The 25,409-nt window shown below is 33.3% G+C and overlaps 1 protein-coding gene across 1 annotated transcript in view; it reads left to right on the top strand.

Moving 5' to 3' along the window:
- Window positions 1-24,967, top strand: part of LOC145098516 (GDSL esterase/lipase At1g29670-like) — a 57,751-nt gene extending 32,784 nt beyond the window's left edge. The window contains exons 2-5 of the mRNA XM_079036149.1: window positions 23,828-23,952; window positions 24,054-24,299; window positions 24,420-24,657; window positions 24,753-24,967. Of these exons, the coding sequence (XP_078892275.1) occupies window positions 23,828-23,952; window positions 24,054-24,299; window positions 24,420-24,657; window positions 24,753-24,967 (824 nt within the window). The remainder of the gene's footprint in view (window positions 1-23,827; window positions 23,953-24,053; window positions 24,300-24,419; window positions 24,658-24,752) is intronic.
- The last annotated feature ends 442 nt before the right edge of the window (window positions 24,968-25,409 follow it).

Here is a 25,409-nt window from a genome sequence, read left to right on the forward strand (position 1 = left end):
TGGGTCCTTCTGACAAAGATTGGTTTGATTTTTTAGACAGGGCTCACACTCATCATCCAAAGCTAACAAGAGCATAAGTGGAGTATACTTTTATTTCAATGCGTCACATATCTATTCAAATCAATCTTCCATTTACTTTTCCAACTGATAAAGAAATTGATCAAGAGTTCCACCCTTCCAAAGAAGATCAGAAAACCGCTACAGGAGATGTTCTCAATCCCACAATTATTTCAGATGATCCTTCTCTAATGTTCACAACCAAAGAAACTCCCAAGCATCCCTCTAACGAAGAACACTCAGATGATGTAATGTTTAATGATGACAACACATCTGTTGGTGTTATTCTGATCCTCACATCTTTCAAGTCATTATAGAATCCCTCCTTCTCCAAACAATTATATGATTTTAGCCTTTTCTCATCCTCCTCTTCCTCCTCCTCCTCCTCCTCCTTAGAAGAAGAAGAATAAGAAGAAGTAAATGTTGATGTCAACACTCAAAGCAATCAAGGCAACGGAGGTCAAACCAATCTAGCGAATAATTCCAAGCCTTTCGAACCACAAGACGATGATAATGGTGACCCAGATCCTTTTGCCTTGTTAGAACTCCGAGACAAGGTTGTTGTTGTTGTTCCCAAGGTTGACTCACTCAACAAGATTGTTACTCAAGTTGGCTCCAAGACCCATCAGAAGGTTACCAGCCTCGACTCCAAGCTTGAATTCATTCTAAAATCTCTCTCCAAGATCAATGATACTGGCCCCTTCGAAATCGATCGAGCAAATCAACTCGACCATCTCATTTCCATCCGATTCAGGCACACTCTGGAAGAAGTTGAACAAAAATACAATGAAAGCCTTAATTATCATATCTCGACCACCACTACTATGCACAAGATTTATGAAGACATGATTAGTGCTACCAACGAACTGATCATACAGACTTATGTTCGTCATGAGAAACAAATCCAACGGTTGGAGAAGGAGATTCGAAAAAAGCACGAGATGAACATGATTATGCAACAAGCCCTTATCGAGCTGATCCGAGCCACCAAGAATATTATTGATGTTCCAAATAATAAGTTTGATGAGATGCTTGTCATTATCAATGAGACTTTTGGCCATCTCAAAGCTCAAGATCACACTGCTGAAGCCTAGGACTCTCTCTCCAAACAGATTAACATGAGCTTTCAGAGAGTGTTCGAATGCTTAACTGAACTTCAAAGTTGTGCTAGACTTACATCAGATGTTGGGCCTTCCAAATCAAGAGGGGGGCAAAGGAGCTGGTCAAAGATAAAGAAGGATTCAATGGAAGCTTGTCTCGAAATTTTCACTTTGAGATAAGTCATCCGAAGATGATATAGAGTCATCCGAGGATGATATAGTCAAGTTTGAATCTCTTGAACCTATTGAGTTTGGTGATGAAGAAGAAACTGATCTGGTTTTTAATGGTGTTTAATGACTTCAAGCTATTATGTAAAAACCTGTGAAGGTCCTTTCGCATGCATAAAAGATCAAATCGTCCTCGGTTACATGGCCATCATCATTAGCAGAAACGTTCAAAAGAAGACGAGATATGGCTAAAATCAAAATAAAGCTAAACATCAATGCATTCCGAGCTATAGAATCCATGCTACCACCAATACCTACTCTAAGAACCGTTCAGATCGATGAAGGTTCTCCAACCTTGAAACCTGATGATCTCCGTAAAGAACGTCTTGTTCATCCTCTACCAGAGCTCATCAACACTGAATCCGTTCAACAACTAATCTCTGACCTAAATGAGCCTCCACAAGACAAAGGAAAAAAAAGATTGCTACTGAATTAGACAGCCCAATGAGCACATAGAAAAAGTCTGAGGACTGGTCTCAAGAACAAATAGATTGAGCTTTAAAAGAAATCATCAGGATTCGTACACTGAAAGACGATCTGAATTTGATGGTTGGCATATCTCTTCTTTTTCGATAAGGAGTTATTAATGATATTCACTTTGTCCCTTTATATACTATGATCTTCCAATTCAGGATGCCAATCAACTTGATCTACCAATCTCTTATCATGGTCAATTCTACATCAAGTACGCTCCTCTTCATCTGAATGATGATCCTCAAATAATCTTCAGGACAGAGCGTGAGAGATTGAGAATCTTTAACTCTGTTAACGCACGTCCTCAAAAAGAAGTGTGGTCTCAGAAGTGGACTACCAAGATCGTTGGATTCGGTAACAAGGTTCAGAGAAAGTTCAATCTTAACTATATGTTATACAAACACTATGTCTATTGGAAAAAAGAAGCAAGCATCACTCTCACAGATGTATAATTTCCCACAATCAACCCTAATGGCATTCTCACCATTGCTGCTCACCTCCGAATTTTGTAGGTCTGACATTGAATTTGCTCACTTGTTCGGAACCAGGAATATTTTGGCCAAAATCAGTTATGAAATGTCTGAAGCTCAAATCTTGGCAGAAGGACCCATTAAAGAACCAAATTCTTTAGAGTTCTTGAGAAACGTCTAGTTCCATCAATGTTCCTTTAGAAGTTCATCTCCAACGCTGCAAAAGTGATGCTCCTAAGCATGTGAAGAAGAAGTTCATCGAACAACTGAAATGGTACTTGGAAGTCCGAAGTTAGCTACACAGTGCCTAGCTCTTTGTGTCTGATGAAGCTAACCGAGTTAGTTAATTGCTAAGTTCACTTGGGGGGGGGGGGTTTGTTGATGCATAAAAGTGAACCTCTAGCAATCCGAGCCAAACCAGATCTGAAAGTGAAGTACAACCGGAGATATGAAGAGTTCCGAAGTCAGTCTTCTTCCAAGATGTAGACATTTGCAAGACATTCATAGTATTTAGATGTTATGCAGTCTGTACAAGCATTAAATGTTGTTTGTTGTTTTATTAAGTGAACAGTTCATTGGAAAAAATCAAGTAAATCTTGTGTGTTAGATTTGTTAAGTTCTCTGTTTTTTCTAGTCTATAAAATTTTCACAGTTTGTACTATGTCTCCACTTTACTATTTAAGGATATGATCTTTCATGCATTGTAACCTGGAAGTAGCAATATTCTCTTCACATCAATTACAAAATCTCATGCAAGTCACATCTTTTTCACCATCATTCTTCTTGTTCTTAAGTTATCTTTACTTTGCTCATACTCACTTTACTTAAATATTTTGTTGAATACTTTGTTGATCTTCATACTTCAAGACAAGCTTGATTTACCAGACTTGACTGGAACAAATATTAGCAGCAAACATTGATCTTAATTTAATTCAAGGTTTGAATTTTCAAAGCTTGTATGCGCACTAAGTCTTTCACTTTCAAAAACTTATGGCAACATGAAACCTAAAAGGATCTATGGCTTTTCACTATTGATAGCAACATACTTTATAAAACAAGACATCCATCATACTATAATAAAAATCACTAGTAAGAAAACATAACTTTAACATTATCAAATATGTTAGTATCTTGAGTTCTTCGAATGCTCCAGAGAAAGAAATATCCACAAGTATCAATGTCTCTAATGGTTCACACCTAAAACCCTAGAACAGTAGAAAGACAAGATGAGAGAGGAGGAAGGAAGAGAATTTTGTTCTCCGCCTTCTAGGTAGGACAAGTCACAAAAATATGATGCCCAAGGGTTCTATTTGTAGTTTAGGTAACTTACAGATGAATCCATATTTGAATAACTAAATAATCAGTTCAAATCATTTCCTTATCAACAACCATGGGGTTTCCAAAAACCCTAAACTCCTCGAAAACCATCTATACCATGGATGGTTCTAGAATTGCCTCTTTTATTCTACTATTAAACAATTACAATTCACCCTTTAACCTTTAATTAATTCCAATTAATACTTAATTAAGTTAAAATTAATTTTGATTAATAATTAATTAATTTTGACCATTTCTAATTAATTCATAGTTATGTATTAACTATTTCCAATTAATATATTAATCACATAATAAATTCACAAATCCTTTGATCTCTCTCTTAAAGTCATATGTAGCTATTTCTAGCTTTTGAGGGCAACCCATAAAGTACTTTACTTTTATTCCATAAAATTATATTAATTTAGTCATGACCTTGACCAGTTTAGTTATGACATTTTAAACATATTCCAACAATTTTTTTCTTTAACAAACATTAGGAATCATTGGAGAGATGTTATTATAGAGAGTCACAGGGGATGGCGGTGGTATTGATAAGTAGAGATTGATAGAAACATGGTGTGTTGTTTGGGGGCGGAATTATTCATGTTCAAATTTCCCTCAAGCATAACATAGTAACACTAAAAGGTTTTTATGACCATTAAGGGAATATCTACGGGGGATTTAGAGTGTGTCCATATTTTTTTGGTCTCTCCTTTTAGAAAATTTTGATCTCTTAACTTAGAGGGCTCACTTAGGTACACTCCCCACGTGTGCTAATATAGACTTTATATATGTTGCGATTCTTTTTTTTTTCTTGACGTTTCTGTCATACCAAACTTGAAATGTAGGAGAACCTTTTCTATATTATTAGATGATCATGGTCCTAGTTCCATTTTTACAATTGGTGGTCAAGCACTCCTATCTCATGTATTTCTATTAAGAACTTGTTTATTATGCTAAAGATGAGAAATCAAGTTATAAAATCGTGCATGTCATCATTGTAGTTCTTCATGCATTATTGTAGACAAGATTAGAATTATAGAAACACCCATGTGTTTAATTATAAAGTTAGTTAATGCGTAGACCTAGATAGTGAGATTCATATCTCTATGCTTCATTTGTTCAAAACTATATCTAGAAAAGGAGAAAATATATTATTATAAATGTTGCTATGATCTGATAAAGAAATTCTTGTATAAGATGTAACTCTAGGCTTTTTCTAGTTATGTCTCTCTAATAAAAACTACTTATTCTAAAGAGGCATATTACAAATATGAAAGAGCAAGTTTTGGATTATGAAACCAACACACCTAATCAAGGTAAAACATCTTGCTTCTAATTATCAACCAAAAGAAAGAATAAGAAACATTATTGTTAAAATATCCACTTGCTTTGGTTTAGTCATGAAAAAATATCGAATTTATGAATTTCAATAGAATCAAGTAGCAAATACAACTATTTCAAAAGCTTTAATTTTTACTAACCTCAGAGGTGTAAATATTGACCAAGAAAACTATTTTGAAATCATGTGAGAAGAAGGGTAATTTAAATCCCACCAACGAGAAATAAGATACCAAATCAAACCACCATCAAGGAAGCCTAGTTGTCATCACTTGGTATGAAACACTCCAAAAAGGAGTTCACCTAAATTCGATTCCCACATGCATTAATCTTAGGGTGGTTGTGTGTTCAAAGAATTAATTAAAATAAAATAAGAAAGAAAATAAAAAACACAAGGGATCACATGATAAATAAATGTGCGACCCTTTTGGGTGCGAGTCACATAATGTGTAGAAAATAGACTTTAAATCATTCTTTATGTATCCAAATTTACAAATTTAATAAAAATTTCTACATTAACCCTGAGATATTGACCGGAACAAGATTATTTCATCTAATAGGTTTTTTGCTTTTCACAAATAGTATTATTCTAAATTAAAATTTTATCAAAAACTCCTAAGAAATTTTATTTCAAAAATCATATTGGTGATTTTAGTGTTATCAACATTTTTTAATAATATTGAGATGGTATGAGTTATATTTCAGTCACCGGGGTTGTACTTGCGGGGTGCACACTCGGAGTGATACATATGAGCTTAGGATACGGTGGTTCGGGGGAAGTGCCCTTGGGTACGGGGTTTCAAGTGGCAGCACCCTTAGCAGATTCCAAAGGGAAAATCCCCTGGGCGGTGGTTCCAAGTTCAATAAGATGTAGGTGTCAGTTATGTCTAATAACTACCATATATTGTCACCAATTTTGATTTTACCGGTTTTAACCACTTTTCCTTCATGTATAAATAATATTTCAAAGGTCTAGGAAAAAGGTTAAACTCTCATGTACTCGAAATCAATTCATCAGATTTATTTTTCTATCTCTTAAGAACACATGAAGCAAAGGTATTATGTGTTTCACAGTTTGAATTAGGCCTGTAATTCGTATTGGTTTTGTTCTTGGATTATCCCACTTCTGAATTTGTATACCCCAAGCAATATGGATGACTAACAAATTTCAGAAAGTGTTCAAAACATGATCCTTGAAGTTATCAAAGTAATATATATTGTTATTCTGATTCACTAATTCTATCATTCGAAATCTATAATTTCTGTAAAGCAGTAACAATTGTAGAATATGTTAGGGACTTGAGTTCCAAGTTGGGGAAACTTGATAAGTTTAAGGGAAATGATTTTCATTGTAGGAAAATAAAATGCATTTCCTTTTCATCACTTTGAAAATTTTCCACATTTTAAACACTCATGCACTAGAATAAATGGAGGATGAAACTGTTGAACATGCCAGAAGAAGATGCAAATGGGAATATGATGATTATATCTATCGTGGGCACATTCTAAATGGTATGTATGACTCTATCTTTGATCTTTATCGAAATCATGAAGCTACAAAGGATATGTGAGATGCTCTTGAATCCAACTATATGGATAAGGATGCTTCCAATAAGAAGTTCCTTGTGAGTAATTTCAACAATTACAAAATGGCGGATCCTATGCCTGTCATGGAATAATACAATGAACTCATGAGGATTCTAGGAAAATTTGAACAACACAAGATGCTAAATTGATGGATTCATTTCTGTCTCAAGTGTCATTGATAAATTGCATCCATCTTAGAAGACTTTAATCACACTTTGAAATACCAAAAGGAACATTTTTACCTATATAACATGATAGTCACTTGAGAATTGAAGAGAGTCTTCAAGCTTAAGAAAATGGCAAAGGAAAGGAAAATGAAGTTCATGGATCTTCTATGAACATGGTAGAAGATTACAAACATCAAAAAAAATAAAAAAGGAAAAATGAAGAAGAAATATGACCATCATAAAGGTTAAAAAAAACTTGTATCTTGGAATTGCAACAAACATGGTCATGGTCCAAAGCAACATGAAAACGAGATTGTCATTTGAAGAACAACAAAATAAGGCAATCACTTCTAGACAAGGAACCAATGATCAAGGTCCAAAGCCACAAGGTCAAACTTTTATTTCTGAAAATACTACTACTGTTATATATCATGTAACACTTATTCATGAATCATTCTATGATCAAAATGATGATCATGCATGGTGGATAGACTCAGGGTAAATAGTCATTTGTGTAAAGTGATGGTTTTATATGTTACAAAAAATCTTATTTTGGTGGAAAAACATACAACCTAAGCTCAAATGCACCCTAAAGGATCTTTGTTCTTATTATGATTTGCAAACAACAATTGAATATCAAGAACCCTAAAGTACATTGCTATTTTTTGAAATTAGCAAAAGGGTTATCAGAACATCATACGTTTACTTTATTATAGAAAATAACTATTATGCCTTTTATGTTGGTCTTTAGAAAGCAAGCACAAGAAGTCTCATGCCTCTAATGGCTCATACCCAGACCCTAGTAAGTTGGAGGATTAAGAGAATAGAGGGGGAAGAAGGAAATTTTCGGATTTTCTCTTTCTAATGAAGTGAATTCTGAAAATAATAACCTAAGAGGTTTATATAAGTGATAGGAGGTTAAGGATAAGGCAGGTTCCTTTTAGATAACCTTAATCCTTTTGTTTTCCCCATAAGGCATCCAAGTTTCCTTAGAGCCAAATGAAAGATATAGAAACCCTTTAGAACTCCTCTAGAACCGTAACCCTATGGGAGGTTCTAGAACTGGTCAATGTTTAATTTTTGAACATTATCACCTTTAGTCCTTCCACTTTTAATTAATCAAATTAATTGCAATTAATTTTTGATTATTTTTTAATTAAACAATATTATTTCTAGTCAAAATATTATTCTCATAATATATTAATAAATTATTTATTTTTATTTCTAATTTAACAATTCCGTTTTTCTCTCCAAAAAAAAACATTCAAGTAAATTAGTAGGTTTGAGAGAAACCGAAAGGGACTTTTCAAATAATTCAAGATTATACTAATTTAGTTATTGTCTTAGACACCTAATCCAAGAGTCCCCCACATGGATAAGTCTAAAACTAAATTACATGTATAACTTCTAAATTAAACAGCAAAGGGTGCTTTCCAAAGCAGCTGTCGAACTCTGATCCGATCATCTCATAATCCAAAATCATGTTTCCTGATTTCCTAATTTTTGATAACGTCATAAGACTTCTAATTTAATACATCAGTTTAATCCTGGCTAGGACCAACACTATATTTCAACACAAAATCACCGAGGGGCCGAAAGATATCACTTTTCTTGTAAAGGCAAAAGCAATGACTAAACTTTGACTCGTATGCTTGAATCTTTTACTCACCAAATCACACATGACATTATGTTTTATAACATCAAGTTATTGATGCGTTTTCACAATACCAATGTACAACAAAATTGTAAATTATAATCCATATATATCTATTTAAAGAATCTAAGATATTACCGTCTCATAAGTTACTCGTGATAAAACACATGAAGTAATTCTCTGAGTGTGGGTTGATCCAATGCTCAGATCTCCATTTTCTAAGTACTCATGAATGTTGCCGCGAAAAAATTGCTACGTCTAAATTCGTTAGACAATCTACAATCCAATTCATGACAGACTTATTCACTACTTACTTCTTAAATTACGAGCGATCGTGGAGTTTCGATTAATCAAATTATTCAGGAAGTAATACATGCAACATGAAACACAATAATAAATTAATTAACTATGGTCTCAAATCTATTGAATATAAATAATCTCCATTGTCTAAACACCATAATAGTTTCAACTTTATTCATTGTATAATGTTTCGAGTAATCAACTAACCACTTGAATTAAGCATCATTCATGCCATATTTTGAACATTCATACTATTCCTCTATATGGTCCTTCCTTTGTGAACAAATTAATAAGGCATATTCCAATGATGCTTATTTCACAGTTCCAAATGCTTATCACTGTCCATGATGTGATTGAATTCCAACTTAACATGTATTAATCCATATGATATCAAGATTCTAAAGTCTCAAAGACTGAGTCTTTGATATTATAGAATATCCATTAGAACTTTGTTACTAGAAATAGTTCCATGGTGATTTCTAATTTAAGGTACACTCCTTGAACACTTCTCTTTGCATTAAATTTTCCAACTTATATGTAGATTTTTCAATTATCTCCCATTATGGAAACAATTCCATATTTCCATATGACCATCAATTATGATTAAAAACCATCTCAATCCAGAATGATGTCACAATGGTCCATCTGAATAAATATCATACTTCCAATTGTCTACAAGAAACTAGTCTTTAAGTATAACCTTAGAATGTTCTTGACAGTTGTTTAACAACTTTATTCATACAAAATTATAGTACTTTTTCCCACAATGCTCTGAGCATTTGAAAAATTAGAATAAATGAACAATATAGCATATATAACTGATCTTATATTTGAAGCATATGGGAGTCGACTGATTATATCTTATATAAGTATCGGATATTCGTTCAATCTTTTGCTATAATATATCCATATATTGAATTTCCTATGATGAACCAGTTTAACATGATATTCATATATTTCTATGACTAAATTCTATTAAACTCTACAATCTAAACCTTTAGATTTGTAAAGAAGTATGAGTGCCTTCCCCCTTAAGTCTAGTATAGCGAAATAATTCCCAAACTTTTCAATTTGCAATGTTGAAACATTGTTCACTACGAAAAATATTGTCAACATGCAATACTAGGTTTGACATGTACCCAAAAATCAACTGGACTTCTAGAAATCAATACTCTTGACTTTCTTACTGGAGTACAGATTTCTGCTATGCGATGCTTCGATAAGTCTCCTTCTAGACTTCAACTTATACACCTTCATGGGATAGCTTATGTGTGTGTTTAAATCCTTTCAAAACTTGTAGATATATGTCTAGAAAGTTTAAATAATTCCTTTCCATTCCTTACAATTCGAAATATGAAAAGGTATGTTGTAATCATATTTTGATTTTGAGAATGCATTTAATACAACCAATATCCATATTGATCTTTATCACAACTTTAAAATCTACTTGCAAAATTATTTCCTCATAATCGTTCTCATGAATTAGAGCGAAACATTTTCCACCCAGATTTTATTGTGCATACATTCCCAACAATGTGAATCTATCATTTCCAACCTACAATAAAAAATTCAAGGTTTAGGACAAAACAAAATTCAAATTTAGCTTTTCTTCATGGAATGAACTTTGTTATTATAAATTTATTTCCCTCTGGTAGCTCAAGGACCTACCTGTGCTTCCATATTAATAGCTAGTCACCCATATCGATCAATGCACTTTCACTAACCAATGCACTTTGCTTTTGTATTCAAATGAAAAACATAGAACTCATAAGCTTGCCAACTCAACTAGAAGTGCACAGAAATAAGAATATGTCACGATAGGTTATGAACCATAGGTCGCATGCTAGTGATAACTAAAAGGTTTATTTGTGATTCCCACTAACTTCTTGACGTATGAGTTTTATCTCAAGGAACATTCCTTGATGATCTAAAATAAATATTCAAAAGTTTGTGTGGATTCTCGAAAAGAAAAGACTTCATAGAATAGGTCTTGGTTTATTTCTTGTTTCTCAATTAAAGAGAACATCACAACTCCAATCCTATATGTGCCACAACAAGAAAGCATTTTACCCCACATATTTCGAGGTGTTTTGAACTTTCTTAGTTTGATAAGACTCTCAATATATGATTCATAGTTACTAGATCATGGCTCTAGCACTTGATTGGAATGAAGTATGACTCATCTATGATTGAATCATTTCCAAAAATGTGTGATTCCTCTTCTTAGTTATACAATTGCACTAAGATGTTCTTCGAGGAATCAATTGTGATACAATTTCACACTTATTAAGATGATCATGAAACACGATACTAAAGCATTCTCCTTTCTTATCAAATTGGAGAATCTTTTATCTTTCTACGTAATAGATTCTTCTTATTCGTTCTGCTACTCTTTGAATGTTTTCAAATTATCAAAGACATGCTTAATCTTATAAACACAACCATATTTACTAAAACATCAAAAATCATGACGAATAGAGTTATCATCCTTTATGGTGGATCTGACTAGTCCATATCAACATGTACTAGATCCATTCACTTGACTCACATAAACATCTGATCAATGAATTAGTTATAAATTTCCAATGAACAAGATTCTCATATACTATACAATGTGACTTATACAATACCAAGTATATGTCCAATTGGTGATGAGATTTCTGTTCACTTGGTCAATTATGACAATACCACATGCGATGTCATAAAAATCAGATCCATAATTAATAAATAAGACAACCACATCAACCAAAATTTCACTTTTATTTAAAATAAATGAAAATTTGGAACTTGTCCTTACAACGAATAAAATGAAAAACTATGTTTCTAGACATTTCCTAAGAGTGATAACAGTATATTAAATTATCCTATCTGCTTAATAGTAGCTCCAAATTCTGATCGTCGAACCATGTGACTAAAGTCCATTTCCCACGATCAGATTTAGCTCACTCTGCTTAAGCTTCCTTCTTTCTCTTAAATCGTGCAATAACATCAAATGTGAGCATCACATAATGTGTTAAGAGTCTATGAATACGAACTTAGAAAAATAATGGAGTTAGACAATGGATGTACCTAAAGTATAGTAATTCAAATTAACTTTGCCATCTTTGAGATCTTTCAGGTACTCTGAGCAGCTTTACAACTAATGTCCCCTCAATTGGTAGTAAAATAAAATGGACTCTTTGGACTCAACACATAGGATGATCGCAAAACGAACCTTTCTCTTTACCATACCATCAAACTATTTGGCCTTGCCTGATCCCTTTCCAATGGGAAGAGAAATCTTTTCTGAAACACCAATGTCATTATCACCAATCTCCATGTAAACTTTGGAATTAGACCCTATAAGCAACTCTGCTTCACATGTGCTCTTAAGCATTTCTACTTTAACAACTATTAACATTTGGTTTATATCAATTAGGGTCACATTAAGATTCCTCATATGGAAGTTTTCAACAAACTGGCCATATGAATTAGGAAGCAAGAGTAGAATCAAATCAATGGCTTGATCCCTTGGTAAAATGAAACCCATTCTATGTAACTTGTCAATGTATGATTTCATTTGTAGAACATGCACACACACACACGCACACACAAAATTTCCATCTTGATGTCTAGATGCTAACAGGGCTTGAGTTGTTTCATATATTTCAACTTGACAAAACGTGACATTGGGAGAGTTACAGGACGAGGAGGTGGAAGATTTAAGAAGCATGATTTCCAGTTCCACCAATTCTCTAAGAAAGGAAAACATTTTCACCTTGATCAGAATTTGAAAAATCATATTCAGAACGAAGAGGAAAACCATTTCCAAAAGAACGAGGAAGACCATTTATGTCTTCATAAGTCATCTAAAATTAGTAGAAAAGAAAATTCAAGTTGGTTGATTTTAATCCTTAATTATTAACCCAAATTTTAATTAAGTGTAGGACCATATTTTCGATTCGAACTTTGAAGAGGGATGTCATAATCAAATTCAAATCTATTTTAGGTATGTAAGGCTTTTAACGATTTCAATCTTATGAAACTCCTAGTACTTTTTAGATCCATTGAATTTTATCAATGACATGTTTAATCTCAGATTATGCTCTCACTTTTGTGACTGGGATGCCGATGATCACAAATGGGATATGAATAACCATGCAAACCCTCTTTACAACCTCGATGTCATTTATCATCTCATATTTGTGTGTCGGTTAACCACACACGCTGCATCAACAATGATAATTTCATAGATGCCTATCATATCTGTTTATAGTCCCTATTAGTGTGCATGTTAACCATACACACTCCACTAACGACATATAAAGTACGATGTGCGTTTTTAAGGATTAACAAACTTTTAACATTTTTTCTAAAGTAACTAAGAGTGAGATTTTAAAAATGGTTTAATTACTTTATATCATTATACTTATTAATGAGATTATGTCCTATCAAATCCATTCAGCTAACGACCTTCCACCATACAAGAGAGCGGTGGGTAAGAGTGAATACCCAATGACGGTCGTTTTATAGGCCGCTTCCTTAAACTCTCCTTATAGTATGGCTTTGTGAATGAGGTGTACCAGCGATTTGACTGACTTATCTTATACATATAATAAATTAATCTTTTAATTATATATCGTAGAAGGTGTATTTAAATTTTTTTTTCTAAAATACTAGGTTTAAATTTAAATTTTTGAAATTAATATAAAAATAATTTAATTTAAAAATAAATCAATTTTGATTTAATCTTTATCTTTTAATTAAACAATTAATTAAATTCATTAAATCATTATGGATTAAATAATTATTTACAATTAAATAATTAATAAAACAATTCAAATTTAATCCTTATCTTAACCTTCTAATGTTTGAAAATAGCCTAGGGTTTATTAGGTTTTAATTGTTCAAGTTTTAAAGATTTTAAAATAAAAAATAAGGGAACAAGGTAAACCCTAAAACCCTTGCAAAATTTTGAAAGTTAGGCAAAATGGGCTAGGGGTTCAAAAACTCTTGGAAATTTAAAAAATATAGGGTGGAGGCTAGGGTTTCAAGAACCTTAGGGATTTTCGAAAATTGCCTCATTAGGGTTTAGTTTCTATAAACCCTAATTTTGATCTATTCAACTTTTTGGAAGATCAATGATAACAATAGATCTAATACCAATGATCGGTTTTTTATTTATTACAAAAAAATCTTATTTTCGTAGAAAAACATAATCCCTAAGTTCACATGCACCCTAAAGGATCTATGTTCCCACTATGATTTGCAAACAACAACTGAATACCAAGAACCCAAAAGCACATTGTTATTTTCAAAATAGCAAATGGGTTATAAGAAAATCATAATTTTAATTTATTATAGCAAATAAACTAATATTCCTTGTGTGCTGGTCTTCAAAAAGAAAGCACCAACAGTCTCATGCCTCTAATGGCTCACACAGAAACCCTAGTAAGTTGGAAGCTTAAGAGGAGAGAGGAGGAAGAAGGAACTTTTTAGATTTTCTCTTTATAAAGAAGTGAATTTTGAAAATCATAACTCAAAGGGTTTATATAGGTGATAGAGAGGATAAGGATAACGCATGTTCCTTTTAGATAATCCTAATCCTTTTGCTTTCCCCTAAAGCATCCAAGTTTCCTTAGAGCCGAATGAAAGATGTATAAATCCTCTAAAAATCCTCTAGAAACATCCCCCCCTCCTATGGGAGGTTCTAAAACTGGTCAATGTTTAACTTTTAAATATTGTCACCTTTAGACCTCCACTTTTAATTAATCAAATTAATCCTAAAATTAATTCCAATTAATTTATGATTAATTTTTAATTAAACAATATTATTTCTAATTAACATATTATTCTCATAATATATTAATAATTTATTTAGTTTGATTTCTAATTAATTTATTAACCATATAATAAATTAATAAATCAATCTATCTCTAAAAAAACATTCTTGTTAATTAGTAGGTGTGAGGGTATCCGAAAGGAACTTTGCTAATAATTCAAGATTATACTAATTTAGTTATTGGCTTAGACACTTAATCCAATAGTCTCCCATATGGATAAGTCTAAAACCAAATTACATGTATAACTTTTAATTAAACAACAAATGGTGTTTTCCAAAGCAACTGTCGAACTCTGATCCGATCATCTCATAATCCAAAATTTTGTTTCCCAATTTCCTGATTTATGATGACGTCATCAGACTTCTAATTGAATACATCAATTTAGTCATGGCTGGGCCCAACACTATAATTTAACACCAAATCACCGAGGGGCCGAAAGATACCGCTTTTCTTGTTAAGGTAAAAGGAATTAATAAACTTTGACTCATATGTTTGTATCTTTAACTCACCAAATCGCACATGACACTACGTTTATAACATCAATTTATTGATGTGTTTTCACGATACCAATGTACAACTAATTAACCTGTAAATTACAATCCATATATCTTCATTATAAGAATATAAGATGTTATCGTCTCAGAGTAACTTGTGATATAACCCATGAAGTAATTCTCTGAGCGGGGGTTTATCTAATACTCAATTCTCCATTTTCCAAGTACTCGTGAATGTTGCAGCAACATAATTGCTATGTCTAAACTCCTTAGAGAATCTACAATCCTAATCATGATAGTCTTCATTCACTACTTACTTCTTAAATTATGAGCAACTGTGGAGTTTCGATTAATCAAATTATTCAGAAAGTAATACATGTAAAATGAAACACAATAATAAACTAATTAACTATGGTCTCTAATCTATTGAATATAAGTAATCTCCATTATCTAATCACTATAATAATTACAACTTTATTTATTGTATAATGTATCGAGTAATCAGCTAACCACTTGAATTTAGCATCATTCATGCCATGTTTTGAACATTCATACTATTCCTTTATGTGGTTCTTCCTTTGTGAACAAATCAATAGGACATATTCCAATGATGCTCATTTCACAGTTCCAAGAATTTTATCACTATCCATGACGTGATGGAATTCCAACTTAACATGTATTAATCCCTATGCTATCAACATTCCAAAGTCTCAAAGACTAAGTCTTTGATATTACAGAATATCCTGTTAGAACTTTATTATTTGAAACAGTTCCATGGTAATTTCTAATTTAAGGTATATTCCTTGAACACCACTCTTTGCATTAAATTTTCCAACTCACATGTAGATTTTTCAATTATCTACCATTATTGATACATTTCCATATTTTCATATGACCATCAATTCTAATTGAGAACCATCTCAATCCAGAATCATGTCACAATGGTCCATCCAAATTAATATCACACTTCCATCTGTCCACAAGAAACTAGTCTTTTGGTATAACCTTAGAATGTTATTGATAGTTATTTAGCAACTTTAGTCCTACAAAATTCTAGTCCTTTTTTCCCATAATGCTCCCAGCATTTGAAAAATTAGAATAAGTGAACATTATAGCATATATAACCAATCTTATATTTAAAGTATATAAGACTAGACTCATTATATCTTATATAAGGATCTGATATCATTATAGCAGCGCCCCTAGCGCGGTCAATGGGGAAGAGCCCTTGGCGGTTATGTCCAATAACTACCATATTTTGGTGCCACTTTTGCTTTAACCTATTTATTCATCATATTTTCTCATTGTCTCAAGAACAAATCAAGCAAAGGTATTTTATGTGTCACAATTTGAATTAGGCCTGTAATTGCAATTGATTTTGTTCTTGGATTATCCAATTTCTGAATTTGCATACCCTAGACAATAGGAGCGAATTACAGATCTCAAAAAGTGTTACAAAACACGATCTTTGAATCTATCCAAGTAATATATATATATATATATATATATATATATATATATATATATATATATATATATATATATATTATGATTCCCTAATTTTAACAAATCCATGCTGCCATAATCATTTGCCGTTGTGGCCAACTACCAGAAAATATTGTAAAATACCCTTCAACTTGTACCAATGATTTCCTTTCTCCCTTCCTTTGTATGTATAACAAAGATCATGGCCAATAGTCAAGTGAACATCAATAAATAAGCAGGGAACTTCTATTGTTTTCTAGTCCAAATAATATAGGGATCGGTGTTTAAAACGAAAGTAACCATACTAAAGATTGTCTAAAAAGTAGTCAATCAACCATTACACGCCTTTAGGAACAAAGAGAGGATAAATTTTTAGAATATGGTTTAGTGGCACTTGGAAATCTGAGAATCATGATAATCACTTTCAAATCGAAGTATTTGGGTGGTACTCCCAAATCCTCAATTGGATAAGACTCAGATAAAATCAGAGAGAAAAGAAAGAGAGATTGAGATGGTGTAATTTCGTGAGTACCAGAAAAGTGACTAAAATTGGTTATAAACCTGCCTTATCCGAAAAACTGTCAAAACTGTCATATAACAGTTTTTCTCAACAGTAAAAACTGTCATAAATCCAAGTTTTGTATAAAGATTAATTCAAAGTCAAAACCGGGTCAAATATTCAAAATTTGGATTTTCCGATGCGTTTTTAATATATCAATACAACCCAAATAAAATTTTCCCGCGCTGACCTGGCAGCTCGACCCCAGCCAGGGGATCTGCCCCTTGGACCCCGCTCCCAGGGGCGCTGCCCCTGGACCCCCGTTCGTTCAGGGGCTTCGCCCCTAAATGACAATATACTTTAATACTTGATCAAACTTAAACAAGTGTGTACTCCACACCTTCCTTACTTGTTTAATATTTATCAAGATCATTTTTAGTCAACAAAAGTAATCCCTATTACACTTAAATAACATTGATGATAACAAAATCACCAACAAACCTCCCCCATTTAAGTGTAATCTTGATTAACTTAAAATGAAACATAACACCAACAAAATTGATGCATAAATGAAATATCGTGACGATTGAATTTCACATTAGTATATTATATAATCCAAATATTCGAATATCAGGGTATCACTAAGGATTGAACCCTTTCTATCCATAGTGAATACATGAAGATAATACACACAACAGTTTACATTCTCATAAGTTCTAACTTGACACTATATTTTACTAGCTTGTGTCTCATCCTTCAATAAGCATATCAAAGCCAAGTCCTAAATTCTTGAAGCAGCTAAACTTCATGCTTATATAGGTAGTTCTTTTATTCTTGCACCTGCAAATGCAATTTTTCAAAAGAACTATTAAGAATATAAATTCAACCTCCTTAACTTGCAGTACTGAACACATACCTTGGGATGATGATAATAATGTGTTCCAATCTTTAAATATCAAGCTTTCCACATTGAATTCAGCATCTAATATTACATTAGATGGGAATTGGGTATCTCAATATAAAAGATTTTAAGTGGACTTTAAACCCATCCCTACAGCCGCCTTGTGCACAAGATCTCTTGCTAAGCCTTTTGTTAGATGATCGGCTAAATTAAATTGAGTTCTTACAAACTCCACAGATATCACACCAGTCATGATGAGCTCACGAATCATGCTATGTCTAACACCTAAATGTCTAGATTTCCCATTGTACACTTGACTATAAGCCTTAGCCAAGGTAGCAGCACTATCACATCTGATAGAAATGGTAGATATCGGTTTAGGCCATAATGGAATTTCATAAATCAAATTCCTTAGCCATTCAGCTTCTTTACCAGCAGCAGACAATGCAACAAACTCAGACTCCATGGTTGAGTTAGTAATACAAGCCTGTTTCTTAGATGCCCAAGAAATGATACCTCCTCCAAGAAGAAACACCCAACCACTTGTAGAGGAGTGATCCTCTAAGTTGTTAATCCAGCTGGCATCTGAATAACCTTCCAAAACAGAAGGATATCCACTATAAGCTAAACCATAATTAATGGTCCCTTTCAAGTACTTGAATACTCTACTCACAGCTTGCCAATGATGTGAACTAGGATTACTAGTATATCTACTAAGCCTTCCCACATCATATGATATATCAGGCCTAGTACTAATCATGGCATACATTAGACAACCAATAGCCTGTGAGTATTCAAGTTGAGACACGGGAGATCCTTTATTAGGTAGAAGCTTAAGACTAGGATCTATAGGAGTGCTAACAGGAGAACAATTCTCAAAGTTAAACTTTTTCAAGATCTTCTCAATATAATGAGATTGAGAAATTGAAATCCCATTGTTTCCTTTTCTAATTCTTATACCAAGAATTACCTCAGCCTCCCCCATGTCTTTCATATCAAAACTAGATGATAAGAATTTCTTGGTTTTATCAACTTCTTCTAAATCAGTACCAAAAATCAACATATCATCTACATATAAGCAAATCATGACTCCTTTACTAGAAGTATCAAATTTGTTGTATACACACTTGTCAGCTTGGTTTAATGCAAAACCATTAGACAAGACAACATCATCAAACTTTTGATGCCATTGTTTTGGTGCTTGTTTCAAACCATATAATGATTTCTTCAACTTGCACACTTTGTGCTCATTTCCAGGCATCACAAACCCTTCAGGTTGTTTCATGTATATTTCCTCATCCAAGTCACCATTCAAGAATGCAGTTTTCACATCCATTTGGTGAATCACAAGATTATGTATAGCTGCAAGAGCTAATAATAATCTAATAGTAGAAATTCTAGCAACAGGAGCATAAGTATCAAAGAAATCAATGCCTTCCTTTTGTCTAAAGCCTTGGATAACCAATTTGGCTTTATACTTATCAATTGTGCCATCCACCTTCATTTTTCTTTTGAGGATCCATTTACATCCTAATGCCTTGCAACCAGGAGGTAAATCAGCCAATACCCAAGTATTGTTATGCATGATAGAATCAATCTCATCATGAATTGCCTCTTTCCAGAAATGAACATCCCTAGAAGCCATAGCATCACTAAAAGTCTTTGGATCCTCTTCAATATTAAAACAATATTGATGTTGAGATATAGTCTCATTCCTTGTTCCTTCAACTAAATATAGTTGAAAATCAGATCTGAAAGACTTAACTTTTCTAGCTCTGGTGCTTTTCCTAGGTTCAGGTACATAACTTGCACCACCAGAAACATCTTCAGCTTGAGTAGTACTCTTGCTGGAAGATTGATGAATCATGTCCCTTGGTCTAGATATAGATGTAAATCTTTCTTCATCAAAGATAGAATCTCTTGACTCTATCACTGTGTTTATAGACACAGAGTCATTAGATTCTAAAACATAGAATCTATATGCTTTGGAATGCTCAGCATATCCAATAAAGATACAATATATACCTCTCTCACCTAATGTTTTCCTTTTGGGTTCAGTGAGCCTTACAACTGCTCTACAACTCCAAACTTTGAGATAACTCAAATTTGGTACTTTTTTATACCAAAGTTCATAAGGAGTATTCTTACTCCTTTTATTTGGAGTTCTATTCAAGATGTAACAAGTAGTTAACATTGCCTCACCCCAAAACCCTTCACTTAAACAAAAATATGACAACATAGAATTAACCATTTCTTTCAAAGTCCTATTCTTCCTTTCAGCTACACCATTTTGTTGTGGTGTATATGGAGCTGTGGCTTGATGTATTATTCCAGTTGATTCAAAATAAACTGGATCATAATACTCACCACCTCTATCAGTACGCAATACTTTTATTAATTCATTTTTATGAAGCTCAACTTGTTGTTTATAAATTTTAAATTTATCAAGGGCTTCATCCTTAGAATGTAGCAAATAGATATAACAATATCTAGATGCATCATCAATAAAAGTAATAACATACTTCTTGTTTCTAAGGGAAGGTGTTGCATGGAAATCACATAAATCACTATGTATAAGATCTAACACCTTGCTTTCCCTAACAACATCTTTGAAAGGCTGTCTAGTGATTTTAGTTAGCATGCATGTTTTACATTTTTCATTATTTTGCATATCAAAAGCAGGAATTAAACTCATTTTAGACATGTCTTTTAATCTCTTGTAATGAATGTGTCCTAGTCTAGCATGCCGTAATTCAGATTTATGAAAATTATTGCTAGTACTACTAGAAGCCATGCAAACAGAATTATCACTAGAAGGATAATTAATATTAAGCCTAATCATTCCATTACATATATAGCCAAATCCCATAAAAGAACCATGTATTGACAAGATATACTTGTCACTTTCTGATACTTGTTTGTAACCACAATTATTTAATACAATTTCAGACATGAGATTCTTACGAATCCCTGGAACATATAAAACATTGTTCAAACACAAACATTTCCCAGAAGTAAAAGTAATTAAAACAGATCCTATGCCCTTGATTGGTTCAGTTGCAACATTTCCCATTTTCACAACAGATCCATCATCAATTGGTTGAAAGTCCTTGAACCAATATTGATCTTTTCAAACATGACTTGTTGCTCCCGAATCAACCCACCATGCAACATTATCATCCTGCACATAAAATGCTTCAGAAATCACAGAAATATAATTCTGAATATAGTTAGACTTCTGCATGAAAACAGAATTCTGACCTTGTTGCTTTTCTGGATCCTTGGATCCACTTGGTCCTGCACCATCCTTGTTCACTTTACGCAAACGACAATCTTTCTTGAAGTGACCCGGTTTGTTACAATTCCAACACACCACTTTAGCCTTCTTGTTGGAAGACTTGTCATCCTTTCCTTTAAACTTCCTTTTCCCATTAGACTTCTTTTGATTCTTTGATCCTTCTCCATCCACCATGTTCACAGAAGAGGAACCAACTTGGTTCTTGCCTTTTGGATTGTTATCAAGTTCTTGAGTCCTCAAGGACTCTTCAATCCGTAAATGGCTTCCAAGTTGAGTTAAAGTCAATTCCTCTTTGTTATGTTTCAGATTGTGTTTAAAATCTTTCCAGGAAGGGGGCAGTTTGTCAATGATCACAGCCACAACAATGGCCTCATCCATTTTCAGATTATGTTGAGTAAACTGTCCCAGGATCCTTAACATTTCATGGTATTGTTCCATAACAGGCCTGGAGTCAATCATCTTGTAACCCATAAAGTTACTGACAAGAAACTTCTTGCTAGAAGCATCTTCAGCCATATACTTGGATTCAAGAGAATCCCATAGTTCTTTTGCAGATTCGAAATTTTGATAGATATCAAAAAGAGAGTCAGACATACCATTAAGAATATGACCACGACATATGTAATCATCATTTTCCCACTTTGATCTTCTTCTTGTTGCCTTCAAAGTTTCATCTTCAACAGATTCTGGTAAGACTGGCATGGGTGTACTCAGAACATACACCACTTTCAGAGTGGTAAGGAGAAACTTCATCTTCTTCTGCCATCTACGAAAATCTTGCCCTTCAAACTTGTTCAGTTTTTCAAACTTACTTGTTATTTCCTTCACAGAATCACCACTTGCCATGATCACAGTTTACTTCGATTTTTGTTAGAAATATGGTTTAGTGGCACTTGGAAATCTGAGAATCGTGATAATCACTTTCAAATCGAAGTATTTGGGTGGTACTCCCAAATCCTCAATTGGATAAGACTCAGACAAAATCAAAGAGAAAAGAAAGAGAGATTGAGATGGTGTAATTTCATGAGTACCAGAAAAGTGACTAAAATTGGTTATAAACCTACCTTATCCGAAAAACTGTCAAAACTGTCATATAACAGTTTTTCTCAACAGTAAAAACTGTCATAAATCCGGGTTTTGTATAAAGATTAATTCAAAGTCAAACCCGGGTCAAATATTCAAAATTTGGATTTTCTGATGCATTTTTAATATAGCAATACAACCCAAATAAAATTTTCCCGCGCTGACCTGGCAGCTCGACCCCAGCCAGGGGATCTGCCCCTTGGACCCCGCTCCCAGGGGCACTGCCCCCGGACCCCCGTTCGTTCAGGGGCTTCGCCCCTAAATGACAGTATACTTTAATACTTGATCAAACTTAAACAAGTGTGTACTCCACACCTTCCTTACTTGTTTAATATTTATCAAGATCATTTTAGTCAACAAAAGTAATCCCTATTATACTTAAATAACATTGATGATAACAAATCACCAACATAAATTGGTACATTTGAAAGCTAGATGACTACAAGCAGGTGAAATGTTGATCCACGAGCCACAAATAAGATCCTCTAAGATCGGACACTTCAAGTTGACGAATCAAGTCAACAATAGTTTTAACCGCTTTAACCCATAAGGGAGGAGGGAGTCGTTCCCACTGAACCCACTGTCACATCAGCTTTTTTCTCTTTGATTTTTCTTCATCTTTCCGAACCCACAACACACGGAAATCCTATCTTTTTCAACCCACTCAATTAAAAAAATACTAAACAACTAAGGTACAAGTCTTAAAACATACGGTACAAGAGAAAATGAGAGAGAGAAAGTAGAGAGAGAGGATGAAGTGGGTTCGTGAAACCAATTAAATAACCCACCGAAGAGGGAGTGGTACCGACGGTAACTCTATTGCTAATTAAGATTTTACCTTGATTATTTTGTATATTTTTTTTAATTGAGTGGGTTGAGTGGGTTGAGAAAGATAAGATTTTCGTGTGTTGTAGGTTCGGAAAGATGAAGAAAAATCAAAGAGAAAAGTTGATGTGGCAGTGGGTTCGGTGGGTTCAATGGGAACGAGTCCCTCCTCCCTAACGAATTAGAGTCATGAGCAAAGGCCATCGCCACTTTAACACTCCACTCCTGGGTTCGCTAAAGAAAAAAAAAATTGATGATTCTGCTTTCCTTTCTCTTTAGTTCCTCCAGATTTGGGAGGACAATTTATCAGATAAGTTAGTATAAATTTTTCTATCCTTTTTCTTCTCTTCCTTCAAATTATTAAACTCAGGAGCAATGTTTTTTTAACAATCATCGTGCTTCCTTTCCTTTCTCTTCTTAAATGAAACTCTGGAGCAACATATAAAAGAAGAGCTTAGGGCACTGTTAGGTTTAAGAAAAATAATTTTCTAAGAAAATATATTCCATTGCGAAACGTCTATATAAGTATGACAAGGATTTTTTTTTACACTAAAGCATGAAAGCCCTTCTTGGTATATTTTTGATGTTAGACTGTTTAGATCCATTGCAAATACATAAATTACTTATGCCATTTGATCTGATCTCACAAATTTCCATCGCTACACCCTATTATTCAAATTATGTTTCCAACGTCTGTTAACCAAATTATGTTTACTTAATTGCAGGTGAACTACTAAATTTTGATGAATATATTCCTACATATTCCACTGTAACTGATCAACAAATCAGTAAAGGTGTAAACTACGCTAGTGGTGCAGCTGGCATTAGAGACGAAACTGGAAGTCATCTCGTAATCCGAAATGCACCATTTTAATAAAATGATATCTGTTAAACCCAAAAATCACCAATTGTGACATGATATTAAATCTTTCGTGTTTAAATTTTCCACAGGGTGGTCGAATAAGCTTGGACATGCAACTACATAATCACTGCACTACGGTGTCACGAATTTTTAAATTGCAACAAAACAAGACGTTCACCAATGGATACCTACACAAGTGCATTTATTTAGTGAATATTGGAAGTAATGATTACATTAACAACTACTTAAAGCCAACTTATTACACCACTAGCCATATATATACCACAGTCAAGTATGCAAAAGTGCTCGTGCGACAATATTCTAAACAACTAAAGGTACATGTTTTTTTACTTTTTTTCGGGTTGTGTTTATTTTATATAATACAGTACTATTTTTCTATGAAAATAACTTAATTTCTATCTCATTTGAAACCCCCTTGTTATGACATATGGTAGACTTTGTACGATTTGGGAGGTCGAAAGATTGTTGTTTTTGGCCTTGGTCCAATCGGTTGCACTCCAGCTGAGATATCCAACTTTGGCATTGATGGAGAATCATGTGTTGAGGCAATAAACGATGCAGTCAAACAATTTAATGGCAATCTTAGGTCTCTTGTTGACAAGCTAAACTTAAACAACCCGGATGCAAAGTTCATATTCATCAACCTTACAAGCATTGCACTACAACGACCAGGTAACAATATGTATATCTAATTTCTTGAGTGATAAATTTTAGAGTACAAATTAACAATTAAAAGACATAATTTTCTAATAACTAAATATTTTCAGGTTTGGGGTTGTCTAATGGTCCTTGTTGTGAAGTGAGGGCAGATGGACAATGTATTAAAAACACACATATATGCCCTGTTCGAGCATTGTCAATTTACTATGATGGTTTCCATCCTACAGAAATTGCTAACACTATCATTGCAACAACATCATTTTATTCGGTCTCACCCAATGATGCTTCTCCATATGATATTAGTCACTTGATTCGACAATGACAATCAAGATGTTCGACATGGTTATGTGATTCAATTAACACAATTGCAAATTAGATCATAAGTAGATATCTCAAAAGTGTTTAATTTCACAAAAAGGTCATGATTTCTTATGATTTCAAGTAAATGCATTCCCTTTATAGGCACGAATCTAAATTCAGCAGGTTGACAAATTTCAATATATAAAATTCGAGTAATTGACAATGCCTATTACCTAAATTACACACCTAGTCAGTCACGTGGTCTACAAAAATTATATCATTAAAAATGTAAGGAGTTTTGGTGACTTAAAAATAAGTCTAAGGGTTACATGTGCAAATAAAGTAAAGATATCAACATTCATTTAGTTTATGTCCCCATATTAGTGATATTTATTTTATTTCGTTGTAACTTTTTTCCTTATTACTTTTTACATGTGGTTCCATCTTCTTGTTTAAATACATTT

Source organism: Lactuca serriola, chromosome 4 (genome assembly GCF_051521515.1).
Source record: "Lactuca serriola cultivar US96UC23 chromosome 4, Lser_US96UC23_V15, whole genome shotgun sequence".
Classification (NCBI taxonomy): domain Eukaryota; kingdom Viridiplantae; phylum Streptophyta; class Magnoliopsida; order Asterales; family Asteraceae; genus Lactuca; species Lactuca serriola.